The sequence below is a fragment of the Salminus brasiliensis genome, chromosome 4 (genome assembly GCF_030463535.1).
Source record: "Salminus brasiliensis chromosome 4, fSalBra1.hap2, whole genome shotgun sequence".
NCBI lineage: Eukaryota > Metazoa > Chordata > Actinopteri > Characiformes > Bryconidae > Salminus > Salminus brasiliensis.
In genome coordinates, this window is record NC_132881.1 from 20,287,675 (window position 1) to 20,304,726 (window position 17,052).

General features: G+C 37.6%; 1 protein-coding gene across 1 annotated transcript in view; it reads left to right on the top strand.

The window, feature by feature from the left end:
• Positions 1 to 17,052, top strand: part of lrrc1 (leucine rich repeat containing 1) — a 32,108-nt gene that overhangs the window by 2,806 nt on the left and 12,250 nt on the right. The window contains exons 2-10 of the mRNA XM_072677564.1: positions 7,492 to 7,609; positions 8,468 to 8,546; positions 9,452 to 9,541; positions 13,084 to 13,140; positions 13,224 to 13,287; positions 13,663 to 13,737; positions 14,337 to 14,481; positions 14,911 to 15,029; positions 15,947 to 16,030. Coding sequence (XP_072533665.1) covers positions 7,492 to 7,609; positions 8,468 to 8,546; positions 9,452 to 9,541; positions 13,084 to 13,140; positions 13,224 to 13,287; positions 13,663 to 13,737; positions 14,337 to 14,481; positions 14,911 to 15,029; positions 15,947 to 16,030 — 831 coding nt within the window. The remainder of the gene's footprint in view (positions 1 to 7,491; positions 7,610 to 8,467; positions 8,547 to 9,451; positions 9,542 to 13,083; positions 13,141 to 13,223; positions 13,288 to 13,662; positions 13,738 to 14,336; positions 14,482 to 14,910; positions 15,030 to 15,946; positions 16,031 to 17,052) is intronic.

Here is a 17,052-nt window from a genome sequence, read left to right on the forward strand (position 1 = left end):
TTTATTTACTTTACCTTAGGGGATACGTTGTTTTGATTCATGATGTTCCTCTCATTGTCTCATATTAATCTTGGGATCACACCCTAAATGTCTTCAGTGTTAAGCAAAAACAAAAGCCTTGGTCCTTGTTGTTCTAATACTTAGAGGGGATGGCTAGATTTATAGAATAGAGCATTTGCCCACAAAATTGTGTTCTAAATACAATAAAATATCTTAATCTGGAAAGTTATTATACCACTTCTATATACATATATCTATACATCAATTTGGAACATATTAATGTTTTTAAATACATTTCCAGGAAGATTTTTTTTCATAGCACAGCAGAATACAGCTGCTGCCCTGACTTGAAGCAAGCAGTGATGGGGATAGTTATTCAATTCTCAGTGCAAATTTTAGCCTCAAGACAGCTCCATACCATATACTTCATCATATGTTTAAGGACACTAGCCTGATAAGTAGCCTTGATTTAAGTAGAAGTACAAGTAGACAAATGTTATTTTTTTGCATGCGCTTCACACCTTACAAACCCCCACCACACTTGCATAAACAAATTTCAGCAGCTCTGTTCTTTATCATCAACATGTGGGAACATGAAAATGAAAGTCATCTGGCCACGTATCATGCTTTCTCTTAAAGAGCACTGTGGCTGCATCAAAGAATTCCTGCTTTTAACTATTTCATGCATGATCCTTGCTGCATGTTAGTGAAGGGCCATTGAAGTGGTTGCTTTGGGGTTATATTGAACTGTATTATGATTGTCATTTATGAATATTGTTATTTTTTGAAACATAAATTTTTGTTTAAAGTTTAAGTGAGGTTTCATGTTCTGTTTGTGGTGGTCCATTAACCTATACTTGGAGATGCTATACTTACCTATACTTACATTTTGCACGGCATTGCTCTCAGATATACAGTTGTGTTCAAAATGATTCAACCCCCACCGCAGTAAAGTGTTTTAGCAAGTTTGACATTTAGTTTTTGAATCTCGTTCACAATCAGATCAAGTAAGGACTTATATAATAGACAAAAGCAACTTTTAATTTTAACAGTATTTTTTGGAATATACCAACAAATGTCCTTTTTGTGAATTCCCCATTGACAAAATTATTCAACTCCTTCGTCACATAGTTCATTAGTACAACTCCCTAATAAGTAATAATGTCCTTCAGACGTGAAGCATAGCTTTACAAGTTTTTTTGCGGCAATCAGCAGATCTCTTGATTCATTGACATTCTTGGGCTTGCGTGCTGCACCTGCCTTCTTCAAGATCCCCCAGAGATTTTAAAAAGGATTTATGTTGTGCGATTGCAATGACCACTGTAGAATCTTCCAGCTCTTTTTCTGCAACCAAGCCATTGTAGAATTGGAGGTATGTTTGGGATCATTGTCCTGTTGAAACGTCTCCCAAGCTTCAGCTTTCTCACTGACTATATGACATGTCCACCCAAGATCTCCTGGTGGTTAACTGAATTTATGGTACCTTTCACACAGTGGAGATTCCCTGCTCATGAAGCAGCGAAACGCCCCCAGAGCATGCCTGACCCACCGCCATGCTTCACAGTAGGCAAGGTGTTCTTTTCTGTATAGGTCTCGTTCTTCCTCCTCCAGACATTTCGTTGAGCCATAGGCCCAAAGAGTTCCAATGTGTCTTGTTGCCCCCGAGAACAGTATCCCAAAACCTTTGTGGTTTGTCCACATGTTTTTTGGCATTGTGTGTGTGTGTGTGTGTGTGTGTGTGTGTGTGTGTGTGTGTGTGTGTGTGTGTGTGTTTTTTTTGGAGAGCAAGCAATAAGATCACTGTAAAAAATAGAAAGCCAATGCCACAATGCATCTTAATGTTTAAACTCTGCATTTGGAAAATAGCTGAAATTGAACAAAGATTATTTTCTAAAACTGTATTAGAACTGTATTCAAAACACCAGCAACACCAATGAAAGGCCAAAACAGAAAATGTATCTTTGAGATATTGTGAGATGAATGTGGAGATGAATGTTAACATATGGTTAATACTTGGCCTTATCTTTGTTCCAAAGTCTTCAAGCAGTTATTTAGATCAAATCCTGCTGAAAAACAGCTTGTCCTGCTTGTGACATTTTTCTTTGTGAGCCTAATCTGAGTTGTGTTTTCCCTCTGGGGTATGTTGATGTCTAATAACCCTCTACTTTGCTGTTCTAATATAAAAGGGTTTGTATGGGCTAAGTCATCTTTTCCTGGTTATCTGGTATTCAAAGAGTTAGTTTTCTTCACTTGTCCTGTAGAACTGGCAACTGGCTCTCAGGTCAGCGATGAACGGTTTTGTCTGCTATGCTGTTGGCCTATTTCAAACCGAACATATTCCAATCAAGCTTCAAATATTGACAGAGGAGGTTAAAAGGTTAATGTATGCCTGCCACTTGCAGCCAGTGGAGTGGAGGAGGGGTGAGGGAGGCATAGCACCAAAACAAGAGGAAGTAACAGGTCAAACAGGTTCAGTGTTTGTTAGCACTCCTGATAGCATGAAAGTTACCTATTTTTTTTTCTTTCTAATATCCTGTGACTTTTTTCACTGTTGTTTATGAATGACCACAATTCATGTTCGTGCATGAACGTTTTAAGACTCTGGTCAGAAGACCATACACTGAGTCTCATGCGGTCCACATGTTGTTTGTATTTGCTGTCCATAGAGATTTAGCAGTTTGCTTTGAGGGCATAAAGAACAGGAATGGTAGCATTTTTGCCTGACACTCATCACACTGTTTTCTCAGTGCAGATGGCCACAACACTGTGGGATTTAGTTACATGTAGGCCTAAGCTGTTTTTAAATAAGGTTGATATATCCAAGTGAAGCAGTTGTTTATTCCGTTTTGTAGTTCCTAAGGGAGGATCCAGATTCATACCTCTGATAGTGCTGGAAAAGACTGGACAGTATGATATTTATCATTATCGTGATATCATGTGCTTTTCAGAGAATATTGTACTTCTGCTTCTAAAACACTGGCCAGCTGTATGTGTCATTTTAAATGGAGCATGTTTATTTAGACTTAGACTAGTGCAGTGTTCTGTGAGCTGTGGAGCTTAATGTAACCACTGGGGGAAATATGTGAATATATCCCACCGACTTAAAAACTTGTTTATGCCTCCTTTTAACAGCTTGCTTGAATCCAGCCACATTGGAGGGGCATTCGAGCACAAAGAACTTGTTCCTGCCACAGCATGTCAACTAGGTCAGGACTTACCAATCCAAAACCTTCATTCTGTTTATTTTGAGCCATTCAGAAGCTAATTTGGTCATTTTTCTGAGGTGTTTGTCTTCCTGCAAAACCCACTGTGCTCTTACCGTCATGCATGGAAATCTGAGTTTCTCAAAACTGTATGTTCAAATTTATTTGTATAGCAATTTTGCTGTCACAAAACAGCTTGTAAGAATTCCAGTAATAATACAGGAAATCAACAAAACATAAACATAAAAACACCGGGTGAGGAAGCCAAAGGCTGGTCTGATGTGGGTAACAGGAGCCCAGCGGTTAGCCTTCCATTGGAATCAGACAGGACAATGGACAGTCATTAACTATGAGAGGATATCAAGATATAATTAGTTTAAACTGGAATTAATGGAGTGCATAGAATGTGAACATTCACACACAGTGTGGCTCACGAATCCAGCAAATCTGACAATAACAGACTAAATAAAAGGATCGAGCCAGGTAGTAATCCAGACGCGGAAGCACCCAGAAACACTAGTGGTTCGTTCTCAATTTACATTTCACTGTAACATTTTTGTGTATGTGATTTTTTGAGGTTAGTTCCAGTTATTTGAATGGTTTATTACAGCATGACCTTGGAGACTTTTTCCTTTTAATATTTCAGGCAGTTTTGTAAGAGTGTCCTGTGGTGTACAGGTTTAAGTGGAATGAAACCCCCAACATCTAGTTTCTGTCACAAATCTGACAGAACCTTGTTCATGTCTTAACTATTTTTTAATGCCTGAAAATAAACCTGTGAAATTCCCCATTACAGTTATGTAATATATGTATTAGTTGCAGAGGATTCATTAAGGTGCTTTATATACATGTTTAAATCAGTGCTGTACATAAAAAAAAATCAGGAAAACTATCCAAAAAAACCTCAGTTCACCCAAAAGTGTACAAGAAAGAAAGTGAATTAAAAAAGAATAAAATGAATTAACATTTGTGTCTTAGAAGAGATATCGGAGTGTGGTGTTTGAGAGAAACCCTCGTCTGATTATAGCACAGCACAACAACCACTGAAACCTAAGATGCACAGTGAACAGTAGTCATGCAAAATGTATACGTAATTTAAGACTTTAATACATAGTAACCGAAAGCCTGTAAAGTGAGGTTGGAAATTGTTCATATAAAATTATTACTTTTGTTGGTGCATAAAATGACAAAATGCCCTAGGTAAACCCCAGAGGGAACAATAAAATATGACCTCAACCAAAAAACAGTAAATGGAAACACCAGAGTAAAGAAGATTAGCAAATAAGTAAGGAAACACCTTTTCACAGTGTAATCCACTTTGGTTCGTTCACTGTTGTTTGAACATGGGATATTATTTTGAATCTTTAAGATCAGGGATTCTTATTTTGCTTTTTAGGTTTGATTTCTGAAGTATTAGAAACATTGTTATGGCCACTCCAAAACATTGACTAATTTGGCAGTATGCTAAAAATCATTAGCCTTTGGAAGGCCCATTTGTGCCCAGCTTAACTTCCTGACTGTCTTGAGATGTTGCTTTAATATTTAATATTAATATATAATGTTCCTTCCTCATGATGCCATCTGTTTTGTGCACCAGTCCCTCTTGCAACAGGATGCTGCCACCCCCAGTACTTCACAGTTGGGATGGTGTTCTCAGGCTTGCAAGCTTTTTCCTCCAAATGTAGCGATGGTCATTATGGCCAAACAGTTCAATTTTAGTTTCCTCAGACCCCAGTACATGTCTCCAAAAATTAAGGTCTGTGCGTTTGCAAACTGTAATCAGGATTCTTTATATTGCTTTTAAAGTAATGTCTTTTTCCTCGCTGAGTGGCCTTTCAGCCCATGTCGGTACAGAATCAGTTTCACTGTGGATAATAACACATTCTTACCAGCTGTAGCCAGCCAAAACTTTGGTGAGAAAACTTTTTTTTTTTTTTACTTTTTTGTACATTTTTGATATTTTATGACTGTGCTGATACTGCCTCACTACAGCCCCCTAAGTATATGTTTACAGTTAGCACACTGCAGTTGCTTAAAGGCCCACTTATGACCCAGCAGAGAAACCCTCTATTAGACGGTAATTTTGTTTGCAAACTAGGGTATAAAGTGGGTTGAAACATTTATTACTTGTGAATAGAATCACAAGTGGACTGTAGTGTATAGTTTGTTATGAAAATAGAGCCAGGCAACTGTACTGAAGTTTTGGCTGAAGTTTTAAGCACATATTTTTCCTTTAGGCTACAGTTTTTCCTCTTTTGCACTGAAGATTGTCTGTATGTGTCTGGTCGAAGATGGTGATTAAACTGCAGCCGTTTAGTTTGTGATCCTGTGGTGCTAGCCTGTGCTGGGAGGAATCATACAAGTAGGGCAGGCCAAGAGCGATGAATGGTTGATTACATCAGGGGTAGGGGGATACACTGAGCTGTTTTTGCCAGGCCACTGGACATTCCTAATTGTTCCTAACATTCCTAACTGTTTCTGGAAATGGAATTGATCTTGGAATGGTCAGTCTGCATGCATTTTCTATTGTTTTAACCTTAAAAGGTTACTGTTGGTTTCTGTCAGATTAGTTTCTGCTGTGCCAGGTGGAATGTTCCTCATGTACTTCTAGCTAGAATTACTCCGTTTACCCATTCTTTGAAATGGCATTTGGAGACGGAAACAAAATAGCACACATCCAGCCATTAAAATAGAATCATAAAACACAAAAAAGAAGACTTTAAATACAAAACATTGAGTGTAGTAAATGTATCAAAATAGCACACATTGGGCTGTTAATAGCACAGGTCGTAATGTTAAAATAGCAGAAACAGCTTAGAAAATAACACGTTTAAATTAACATCTTAAATACAAAAACTACAGATAATATATTTTAACAAAATTCCACGCATCTCGTATTGTAATACATTTTACGCAACAGCACATACAGCAGCGTAGCACACTTGTAAAAAAAATTATGTTAATTAAACAAAGGGTAACCTACACCATCTTCATGTTGTGTACAAGAAACACAAGTTTGTTCACATTTTCTGGTAAAATTGAGCTTTGTATCTTGTACTATGTAGCCAGCTTTGGAAAGAATGTGCTCCCGTGGTGTTGATGTAGCCGGAACGCAAAGGCAGTATTTAGCTGCAAAAGCTAGTTTGGCGTAGCAAGTGGACCAGACTGGACTTTTGTTGTGTATTTTAAATACTGCTCCACCTCTTTTTTTTTTTTTTTTTTTTTTTTTTTTTTTTTTTTTGAGAAAAAAAAAAAAATAGTTCCTCAAGCTTGTTGTGCCACCGTAATATGTGAGTTGAATATCACATATTTGGCGCTTTTGTCTTGTCCACTCAATTTGAAATGCTTCCAAACAGATGAGCTTCTCTGCATTTTGCCCCTCTTATACCACCATTAACCCGAACCTGATGTTAGAGCGAGGTGGAACTAAGGAAGGAAATTTTTTTTTTTATGTATTATAATTATTATCTAAATATGAATATTCGAATATTCAGGTCCAGCCCTGATTCATCTCATGTATGCTTAAGAGTCAGCTGATGAGTAGATTTAGGTGTGTTAAACAAAGCAAATTGAGTAGGGTTGTGGCCTCACAGGGGTTTGAGTTGCAAGTTTAAGCCCTGTGTGTAATGTGCACATGATCCATGTGCAGATTACATTGTTTAAATATTCACATTCACAATTCAAACACCACTATGTACACAACTTCTTCAATAATTTATTTATTTTTTTTGGTTATTGACCTCATAGTAAAGACCAATGCATGCTTGGATGCCAAAATGGACTGAAAATTTCAATCAGGGCCACCCACACAAAAACATACAGACATACAGGAAGTCCAAGTTTCAGTTTAAAAGCAACTGTAAAATACTTGTAAAATACTTGAATTGTGACTTCTGTATTACTGCGCTCTGAAATTCTTCTTAAGAAAGTCAAACTCGTCTCAGTTCGCAATGGTTCAGTTCGCAATGGTTCAGTTTGCAATGGTTCAGTTCGCAATGGTTTAGATCCAAAGAGATCTAAACATTGATTAAAACAATTAAAGGAGTGTGCAAAATAAAATAACATAAAAATAATGTTCTAGTTCTATGTGCTGTTTAGCTGTAACACAGTCAATGTTGTGCTCTGATCTACTATTTGACCTGTGTGGCTGGACTTGGACTTGACTTCTAAAGTATGTCCTGGTTTTCTTGTAATCTGCATCTGCAAACACCTCATTTTACTGTTATAGATATTGGTCTATACATTGTAGCTGAAACTCCAAATTGATGTTGTTTTTCTCTTTTTTTAGCAATTTTTCCAATTGGTGAAGTTAAGAAAGCTAGGACTGAGCGACAATGAGATTCAGAGGCTTCCCCCAGAAATAGCCAACTTCATGCAGCTTGTGGAGCTTGATGTCTCGCGTAACGGTAAGGACAGCTTACTGATTTTCTTTCTTATCTATACTAATTTGGATCTTTATCCTCTCCTCTTTTAAACTACATATGGGCCTGTCTACATCTGACTGTACCAGATTATGTTTTGTAGTCAAAATTATTGTAATCGCAAGAGAAAGAAATCCGTCATGCGGACAAGCGTGTGTGCGTGTGTTTTTACACTTTACAGCTTAATTAACACTCCATAGGCTGTATTAACTACCTCGGGAGGACACTATACTGCACTAGATGAAACAAACTGTAACTTATATAGTAATGTAAGGCTATAAAGAGTGTTGGAAATAGGCCTGTGCTTCTGCTTTTTGCCCTTTCCATACACTCTGTTGCACACGCCCAGCATATTTTTTGCATCTTCTCTTTTTTTTTTAAAATTTTTTTTATAAGCACTCTGAGATTAGCCATGGCTTCAACCTCACTCAAAAGTACTTCCCAACTGGGATCACAGAACATCTCCTACGTGAACACAGCCATGCGATAATTATCTTCTCTCTGGACGCTATTTTCGAACTTCAAATGGCAACTTTACAACCCGGCCTCCACATTTGGCATGGCCCATCATAATTTGCGGGCGCAGAAATGGTCTTAAACAGTCGTTTTCCTCATGAGGCTGTTTCATGTCTTGTGTCTGTTTACACTATGGCTGACTTACTAAGTCCTTTTGTTGAACATTGACAGTGAATTGTGATTGAACTTTGACCTTCTTCTGAATCCTCGTCCCTACTTTACAGTTGAATGTGTTACATTTGTAATAATAAAGATATGGATTTTTTTTGTGTGTGTGTGAATGTTTTTTTTTCTCAATCAACTTTTCTTTTCTTCTGTTTTATGCAGACATTATAGATATTCCAGACAGCATTTCCTTTTGTAAAGCTCTCCAAGTAGCAGACTTTAGTGGAAACCCTTTGACAAGGTAAGATACATGTTTACCATTTAATTTTCTCTGCCATTAACATCAAACATTTTTTGTGACATTATATAATGGGACAATTCGGATCTGTTGAGGTCACTGACCATCAGTGTTGTTGTAATAGTTTTTTTTTTTTTTTTTTTTGTAATTTATTGCAGTTATTATTGTTTTCTCTCATTGACCTTTTCACTGAGGCCTGATATAGCACATATTGTCAATTTATTCTTTTTTCCCCTTTAACCAAATCCTGTTAAATTCCTTTTCTCTATTTTAATTCTTCTTCGGTCATTCATTTAATCAGATTTTTGGTGAGTTAATCAGTTTTCTGTTTGTCCTCACTGTGCTTATAAAAACTGTGGGTTCTGGTGTGATTGCATGTCATTTTATGCTACAGCTGCATAAAGTATATGCTTGATTAGCAACAATGTCTTCCCACTGAGTAAGTTGTTGACAACAGGCTGGGGTGTTACCTTTTAACATTTAATGGAATGTCAATGATTATGTGATGTCTGTGGCTATGGCGATATCTTAAACACTCTTTTGACTTGTCATTCCTGACTCATTTAGTGGATCAGCTGATCTGTTTTCAATCTGACAGTCATCTCCATAGTGTTGGAGCTTACAGTAATCCGTGGAAGTTATGTGCTTAATTTTTTGGTGTTTCTTGCACAAACCCATATGGTTTCATTTTCAAACTTGTCATTTTAGTGGCACTGTGACTGCTGACAGCTTTAAGGCACGATGGAGCATTAGTTTAGATTGCAGGTATACATATACCAATATAACTCTGCATTTTTATATTTTCACAGTTTAGCTATGTCCATTATTCAAAAGTGTGTGGTCTGCACTATTGTTGCATGACTCATCTTTCACTTAGTGACTAAAATCACTTTTTCTGTCTGTTTCAGGCTGCCAGACAGCTTCCCCGAATTGCGGAATCTAACATGCCTTTCCATTAACGACATTTCTTTACAAGCACTTCCTGATAACATTGGAAAGTAAGCATCCTTTCACTTTTCACTTCTGCTGTGCTGTTGTGACTGCTGTCAGAAAAAAAGACTTGGTAATTAAGCTTCTGTTAAGGATTAGTGCAGATGGATTAGAAACTGACTGTCATTGTCAACAGTTTTTTTTATTTTATTTTTTTTATTTTTTATTTTTATTGATTTTGTGTCCATGGCAGTTTAATGAGTGACACTTTTAGTGTAAGTTGACTTTTTGTAGCAAATCAGTGGCATCTTCAGGAATGTTTGCAGTGGGATGGGCCAAGAGGATAGGACATCAACAGAATGGATGTGCACAAGTACACACTTAACCAATCAGTGTGTCTGTATTTGAGAACTAAAATCTTACATTAAGCTGAGGAAAATATACAGTATTTACAAGTTGTCCAGTGCAGGTGCTGATGTAGTATTGCAGCAAACTCTCATTCTTGATTGACTGCACACTAGCGCATGCTCAAATTCTTTTGTTTGTTTTGAAACCCTTACATTCACAATCAAGTCAAATTCCGATAAAGTAAAGCCATGCCCTGCCCACAATTTTCCACTTGCACAACCCATTTCACTTGGATAAAAAAACCCCCATCATGTTAAAGAAGTAAAATGTATTGTGATATTCATTTCACAATGCTCTTAAGGATGAGACTGAGAAGGCAAGGATAGTGTAGCTGGATCTGGCACAGTTTTCAGCTAGTTAGGCTAACTAGCTGATGTTGGTTTAGATGTTAACTACTCTTGATAATGTTAGCTGGGTTCATAAACAGTGAAAAACATTTTTCAGACAAACTAACATTTGTCTCATCATCCATTTGTAGATGCGGGAGCACAGTTCCCATTTGCCATAAGCTTTAAGTCCGATGTTTTGAGCGCTGGGTTAAGAATCTCTGACAATGGTCATTCTCTTTTGTTGTGATTCTTTTTTTAATGCACTTTCTTGGCAGTGACCCTGACAAATGGCACTTTGTGGTATTTTGTTCATTCTTAGTTTTTTTAAAAATTGACTGTCAGTCAAATTCCAAGTTTTAACCACTTTCTCCTTGATTGCACATCTTCTTTCATGGAAAACTTTGACATAAACCTGGAAATTGCTCTGGCCATTTCAGCTTGATTGCAGCTCTTTGCATTGACTCCTACCTGACAGATAAGTCTGACCAACACAAGTCTGGGATATTTGTGTACCACGTTTGTTTTTCCTTCTCTCGATCTCTTGTATCATTCCATGATCCTGTTAATTTCCTGTGTAATTTCCTGTCGCTGGCCTAACTCTTTCAGCCCATTTTACATTCGGCCAAATAGCTGACTCTCACAATCCGATCAAAATCTGAGCTGTGGAATGGCTGTGGAATTAACGTTTAGATGCATTTTTCTTTTTAGCATATTGGTAAAAACTACCCTTTTATCATTCAAAAAAGGTTTAAAGGTGACCACCCTTCTATTGCCTTTGGGACTTGATGTAATGCACTCGATGGTTTTAATTGTAGCTTCCTCATAAATGTGATAGTAGGACATGATAACAGTACTGTGTTTTTGTTTTGATTTGTCTCATAATGGAACACGGTCTGTGATTGACTGTGAAAAGGTCAAATCCTTCTTCTTCATTTTTGTAAGTGATCAGATTTTGGATTCAGTTGCTTTTGAATTTTAGTGAGATGCAAAAAAATCTTGCAATTAAGTGGATTGTTTTCATTCCATCGTCCAAATGCAGCAGCATGTTTGGCCAGTGTCAGAAGTATCAAGCAGAATGCATCAAATCAGGCAGAACACCTTGCCATACTACACGAGAGCAAATGTTTTCATTGTTTCAGGTTTATGTCTTTTCAATTGTTTATATATATATATATAATTCGGCACAGTCCAATCATCGTGAAGAAGGAGGGGATACAGGTGGGGCTCTCGATCTAAGGGCCAACAGAAAGATACAGGCTCGTCACTGAGGAGATAATATTTATAGCTATAAATCACAGAGCTGCTTGCTTAATCCTGCCGTGTGCTTTCTTTTTTTAGGCCATATTCATCCTCCCCACCCCTCTCATTATGACTGTAGCAGGGAGACCACTAGGCCCTTCACAGCAGATTTTCACTGGTTGCTTTTTTAAAGTTTTTTCCCCCGTGACAAAATTGAAAGAGATGGGTCACTGTGTTGATGTGTGTCCTTAACCAAATACCAGCTCTCAACACTGAACCTGCTTTCAGAACTGTGATATATACAACTGCTAAAAGTGTTTTAACTTAATGTTAATAACTTTAAAGATTACATTTAAATGAAAGTATGTTAGGACAGATATTCCTGATCCTGGCCGATACCAGCCGAAAATGATGACTCGGATACCCTAATGTGACATAAAATAACAGGAAGTGGAAACTAATGCAGCTACTTGTGTTACAGTACTGTGGTACTCTGTGTTTCCTTTAATGGTATACATTTTTTTTAGCAAGACTAAATTAGTTCAGACACCATGTGTCCATTTGTCATAATGGGTTGAGGCATTATCAGCACACAGGTGGAGGGAGACACATGAACATTGTTAAGGGGAAAGTACATTAATAAAAAAAAAGGCATTGTCAGTTAGAGCAAAACTAATGTTGTAGCTATTATCAATCTGAAAAGCTAAAGTTCTGATGTTTGTTGAATAGTGTTTCATGTTTACATTTTGTTCTTTAGCTGACTGACCATGTTGGCCGTTGGTTCTGAACAGTCACACCCTCTGAACTGAAATGAACAGGAAACTAGCCTGGTCTTATATTGTTATACTAGGGGTTGATATATTTGGAATTCTGTGTTTTGAATTTCTAAATTATAATTTTTTTGTGTTTTTTTTTGGGGGGGGGGTGTATTTGTAAAGCTACATGTACTGCATGTTCCGTTGGGAGTGCCTAAGTTTATGTGCCAATTTAGTTAATGTTAATTAATGTTAAACTGTAGTAAAGTAAAAGCTTGTGCTTTAAAAATACACACATTTAATTGTTTACTTGTATTGTTCTTTGCTGAAGTAAATCACCACTACAGTAGCATGACCATTTTGAGTAAAGTACATGAAACCAGCTGCAGTACAATGATGGTCTCCCCCCCCCTCCCCCCTTTTCTTTCTTTGAACTGTAAACAAAACCTTTAAAATAGTTAGCTAATTGGAAGCCTGTTATTCCTGGAACTATTATACAGCCTTCTGTACATTCTCTTCGTATAACCCCCCCCTCCCCTCCTTTTGAGAAAATTTCTAATTGCTTTTTGTATGATGTCTTCAACAGAAAAACATGGTTATGCATGAAATACAGAATTTGTGTTTGGGGCATGTTTGGAGGCTTGCAGTGGCTGTTACATCATGGTTCTGTAGAGTCTAGCATGTTCTTGGTGATTTCTTGCTGATTCTCAGTTAAATATCAACAAAAGGCCAGATGATTCAGAGTGGTGCAATAGTGTAGTTCACTGCATCAATTATCATGGGTATTAATCACAGATAAATGGGGAAACATTATGGGGAAAGAAGAAAATGTGGCCATGAATTTATGTTCAGAATAATGACAAATATTTCTCTTTTCAGCCTCTGTAACTTGGTATCGCTGGAACTCAGAGAAAACTTGTTGACATATTTACCAGAGTAAGTTACAATAATTTGTAAGCATTTCTCAATTACCAAATGTGTATTTGCTCACATGCATGTTCTGTGCTTCTTTTTGTCAGATCTCTTTGTCAGCTACACAGACTTGAAGAACTTGATCTAGGGAACAATGAACTGTATAATTTAGTAAGTTCCTCTGCAATTACTGCATTTGAGAACTGGGTGTGTGGGTACACAAAGCCAGAAATATCATAAATAATTTGATCCCATTTTAAATATGTAGATAATTAATTAAAAACAGTTAAAATACATATCCACCACACTGTCTTGTGTGTAAATGTGTCTATGTGTCCGATTTATATATGTTGGAGCTTAGTTTAAACTCACATATGTGTGATGGTGTGACTGGCCACTCAAAGGCAGTGATTTGCTGGAGCTAAAGCAGGTTACAGTGGAAGCCCTGTTTACAAATGTTTTGCATACCTCTGCATTCCTGTGTGCGTTAGTGAAAGTCACCCATGTCTGTATCCCTCTTGAACTGTCAAACATGTTTGCTTCTAGCCAGAGACAATAGGATGCCTTGTCAGTTTAAAGGACCTGTGGCTTGATGGAAACCAGCTGGCTGAAATACCACCGGTAAAGAAAATTGTTTATTTATATTGATGGGAGAGAGAAATGTGATTTTAATTTGTAATTGTGATTTGATTTGAATTTTTTAATTAGTTGTAACTGTTATTATTATGGTAAGGATAAACATCAAATAAAATAATAATTCATAAAGATGTGTTTAAGTGACAGGTCACTTGAATTACAATACTTCACACATTTGCCATCATTTATTTTACATGGAGAGTACAAAAAAAGGGGACACAAAAGATGGTAGTAGCTTCTTCCACGAAAATAAAACAGAAGACATAACATTGGCAATTTTAAATAAATCAATTCACTTTTCACATACATAGTCATAGTACAACTAGCAAGTGAAATGCTCTGATAACTGCTCACATGAAACAATAATCTGTGTGTCTGTGTGTGATATAAAAAAAAAAATAGAATAAACACACATGACACAGGTTCTTTTGATACTCTCAGGTGAAGTGCAGAGTTCAGATATGTTACGATACCTTAATACAAGAACAAATAATGACTTTATTCCTGGAATGAAAGATGAGCTGTCTACCAATGAACAGAAGTTAAATCAGCAGACTTTTGTGTGCTCCCCTGCTCCCTCTTAGGAGCTGGGCAGCATGAAGAATCTACTATGTTTGGATGTGTCCGAGAACAAGCTAGAACGCCTTCCGGAGGAAATGGCTGGCCTGATCTTGCTCACTGACCTGCTGGTGTCCCAAAACCTCATCGATGCCCTGCCAGAGGGCATAGGTCAGTGATTACACATTCTATTATAACATGGATTGTGTTGTGTGAGATTGTTCTGTATTTGCATCATCATGTTTGTGTGCACTTAAATATAGGACCCTGTGACTAACATTTTTTTGTTTGATATGTATGTTGTGTGCATAGTTTGCCTCTCAAGATCTGCAAATTACAAATCACTTATGGAACCATATGATCATGTTGTTCAATGATCATGTTAAATAGTCTCTATCTGCACAATTTCCTTTCAAAAAGTGCAGAAAGATTATTGGCACACAGTTAGCTAGATGTATGGTAGCCTGCTGACCTACATTTGTCATCTGTCAATGCACACATCAAATAGTTGCTGATGGTTATGGGCATTCCTCTCCTGGGATGTGTGATCTCAGCAATAATCTCACATTGCTGTGTGTGCATGTGTGTGTGCTCCCACAGGAAAATTAAAACGCCTTTCCATACTGAAAGCAGATCAAAACCGCTTGGCCCAGCTGCCTGAGAGTATTGGCAACTGTGAAAGCCTGACAGAGCTGGTACTCACTGAGAACCAGTTGATGGTGAGTAACAGCCCTTAAACAAAATTGTGATACTCTGCTGTACTTAAGATTGGGTGGTGTTTAAATCTGGTGGATTTCATTTCCACTACTAATTGTTTGAAATGGTTTCTAAACTGCCAAGAAAAAATGTGTACTTTTATAGGTGGGGTATAGGAGGTGGGTAATATAGCGATAATATTGTCACGACATACAATATTTATCATGTTTTGTAACAAAACTATGCAGAAGTACTTCAGGTCCCAGAAATGTAGGTTCCCATCTAGATCTCCCAAAATCAGATTGTATCACTTCGATGCAATACAGGAAATTCTGCCCATGCTACCCTACACAGCAAATTTGCCTGTGTTAAATCAATAGCCACTGTTCATTTAACACTGGAAAATGTGCTGTGTACAAGAAAGCAGATGGATGTTGGTCAAAATTTCAAAATACTCTAGCCACACCAATTTTCACAGTTTTGATACAATAACCCCTCAAATGCAGCAAGCATGCTAATGTTAAAGAATAGCTAGCCAGCAATGATCATTATTAAATTGGTAATTGTCATTGCCATGCCAGTATACTGCTAGCCTTTTATACCACTAGAACATAGTACACATTACTACATTGTTTTTGATTAATGAACACTGTTAACCAAAATAGCAAGGGAAACATTTCACTTTACTTGACCACTTCTGGTATTAAATATTCAAGTTTTATAAGTTTTATAGTGCTTGGAGACAAATTAAATATTATATTGGAATGTGCAAAATAATTTAGTGTCTTGTAGAATTTGTGCACTTTTTTTTTTACTACTTAAAAAAACTTCACAACATTCTTCATTGGGCCATTGCAATCCTATATTTCCAACAATTTGTATAATAATAGACCAGTAGCTCTGTATTCCTGATATTCTTATTTATCTTTGGTTTTCTCAGAGTTTGCCAAGAAGTATTGGAAAGCTTAAGAAACTCTCAAACTTCAACTGTGATAGGAATCGCTTAACATCTTTGCCCAAAGAGGTATGTATCCTGTTCTATTATACACTGACATGTCAAAAGTCATGGGTCAGGAACTTGTATCTGTAGCCCAGTGATGTGTGGCTCAACATCTTGTTTGGCTCTCACATCTACATGTGGAATTGAAGCCACATCGAGTTGCTGCACAAGATCTGGACAGCCAAAGACAACTTATTTGTATTTGTAGGTACAGGATCTTGTGCACGAATGGACCTCTGTACCACCTCCGATAAATACTCAATTGGGCTCCTGTCAGGCAAACATGCAGGTCACACCATTCAGATTTGATGGCATGGTGCATTATCCTGCTGGAATATCCCATCATGGAGGGGGGTTCCCAAGCACCAGTCAATTGCTTTTTTTTAGGCGGACCAGTGGACCCAAGTCATTCCTTGAGAATACAGCCCACACCAGAATGGAACAACCACCAGCCTGCACAGTCACTTGTTGATAACTGGTGCCCGTGGCTCCATGGGGTCTGTGCCACACACAAACCCTACCATCAGCTCAACACAATGGGCACCGTGACTCATCAGATCATGCCAGATGTAGCAAGTTCTCTAGGGTCCAGGTAGCATCCTCAGATGAGGCACTGTGTCCGGTGTTCAGCCTCACTAACTTATACACGTCTGGGTGTTCCCAAGCCTTCCCTAAGGTAACACCAGTTTCATAATCAGTTTACATACTGCTATCCCATGACTCTTTGCATGGCAGTGTATATTTCATTGTAAAGTCTGATTTTCAGTGCTGCGTTCTAAGCTGTTGTAAAATACTCAATATACTATCATCACCTCACAACAGTTACACTTTGTATTAACGTGTCAAATCACCATTGTGCTGTGAATGAACTGTTAAACTGCTTTAAAAGTCAAGTAAGACATGAAGGATTGAAGACCCCCCAGTGAGCAAGCCAATGGCAACAGTGGCAAGGAAAAACTCCCAAGGAAGAAACCTTGGGAGGAACCAAGACTCACAAGGGGGACCCATCCTCCTCTGGTCACAGCTATTTAAACATTATTGATAAA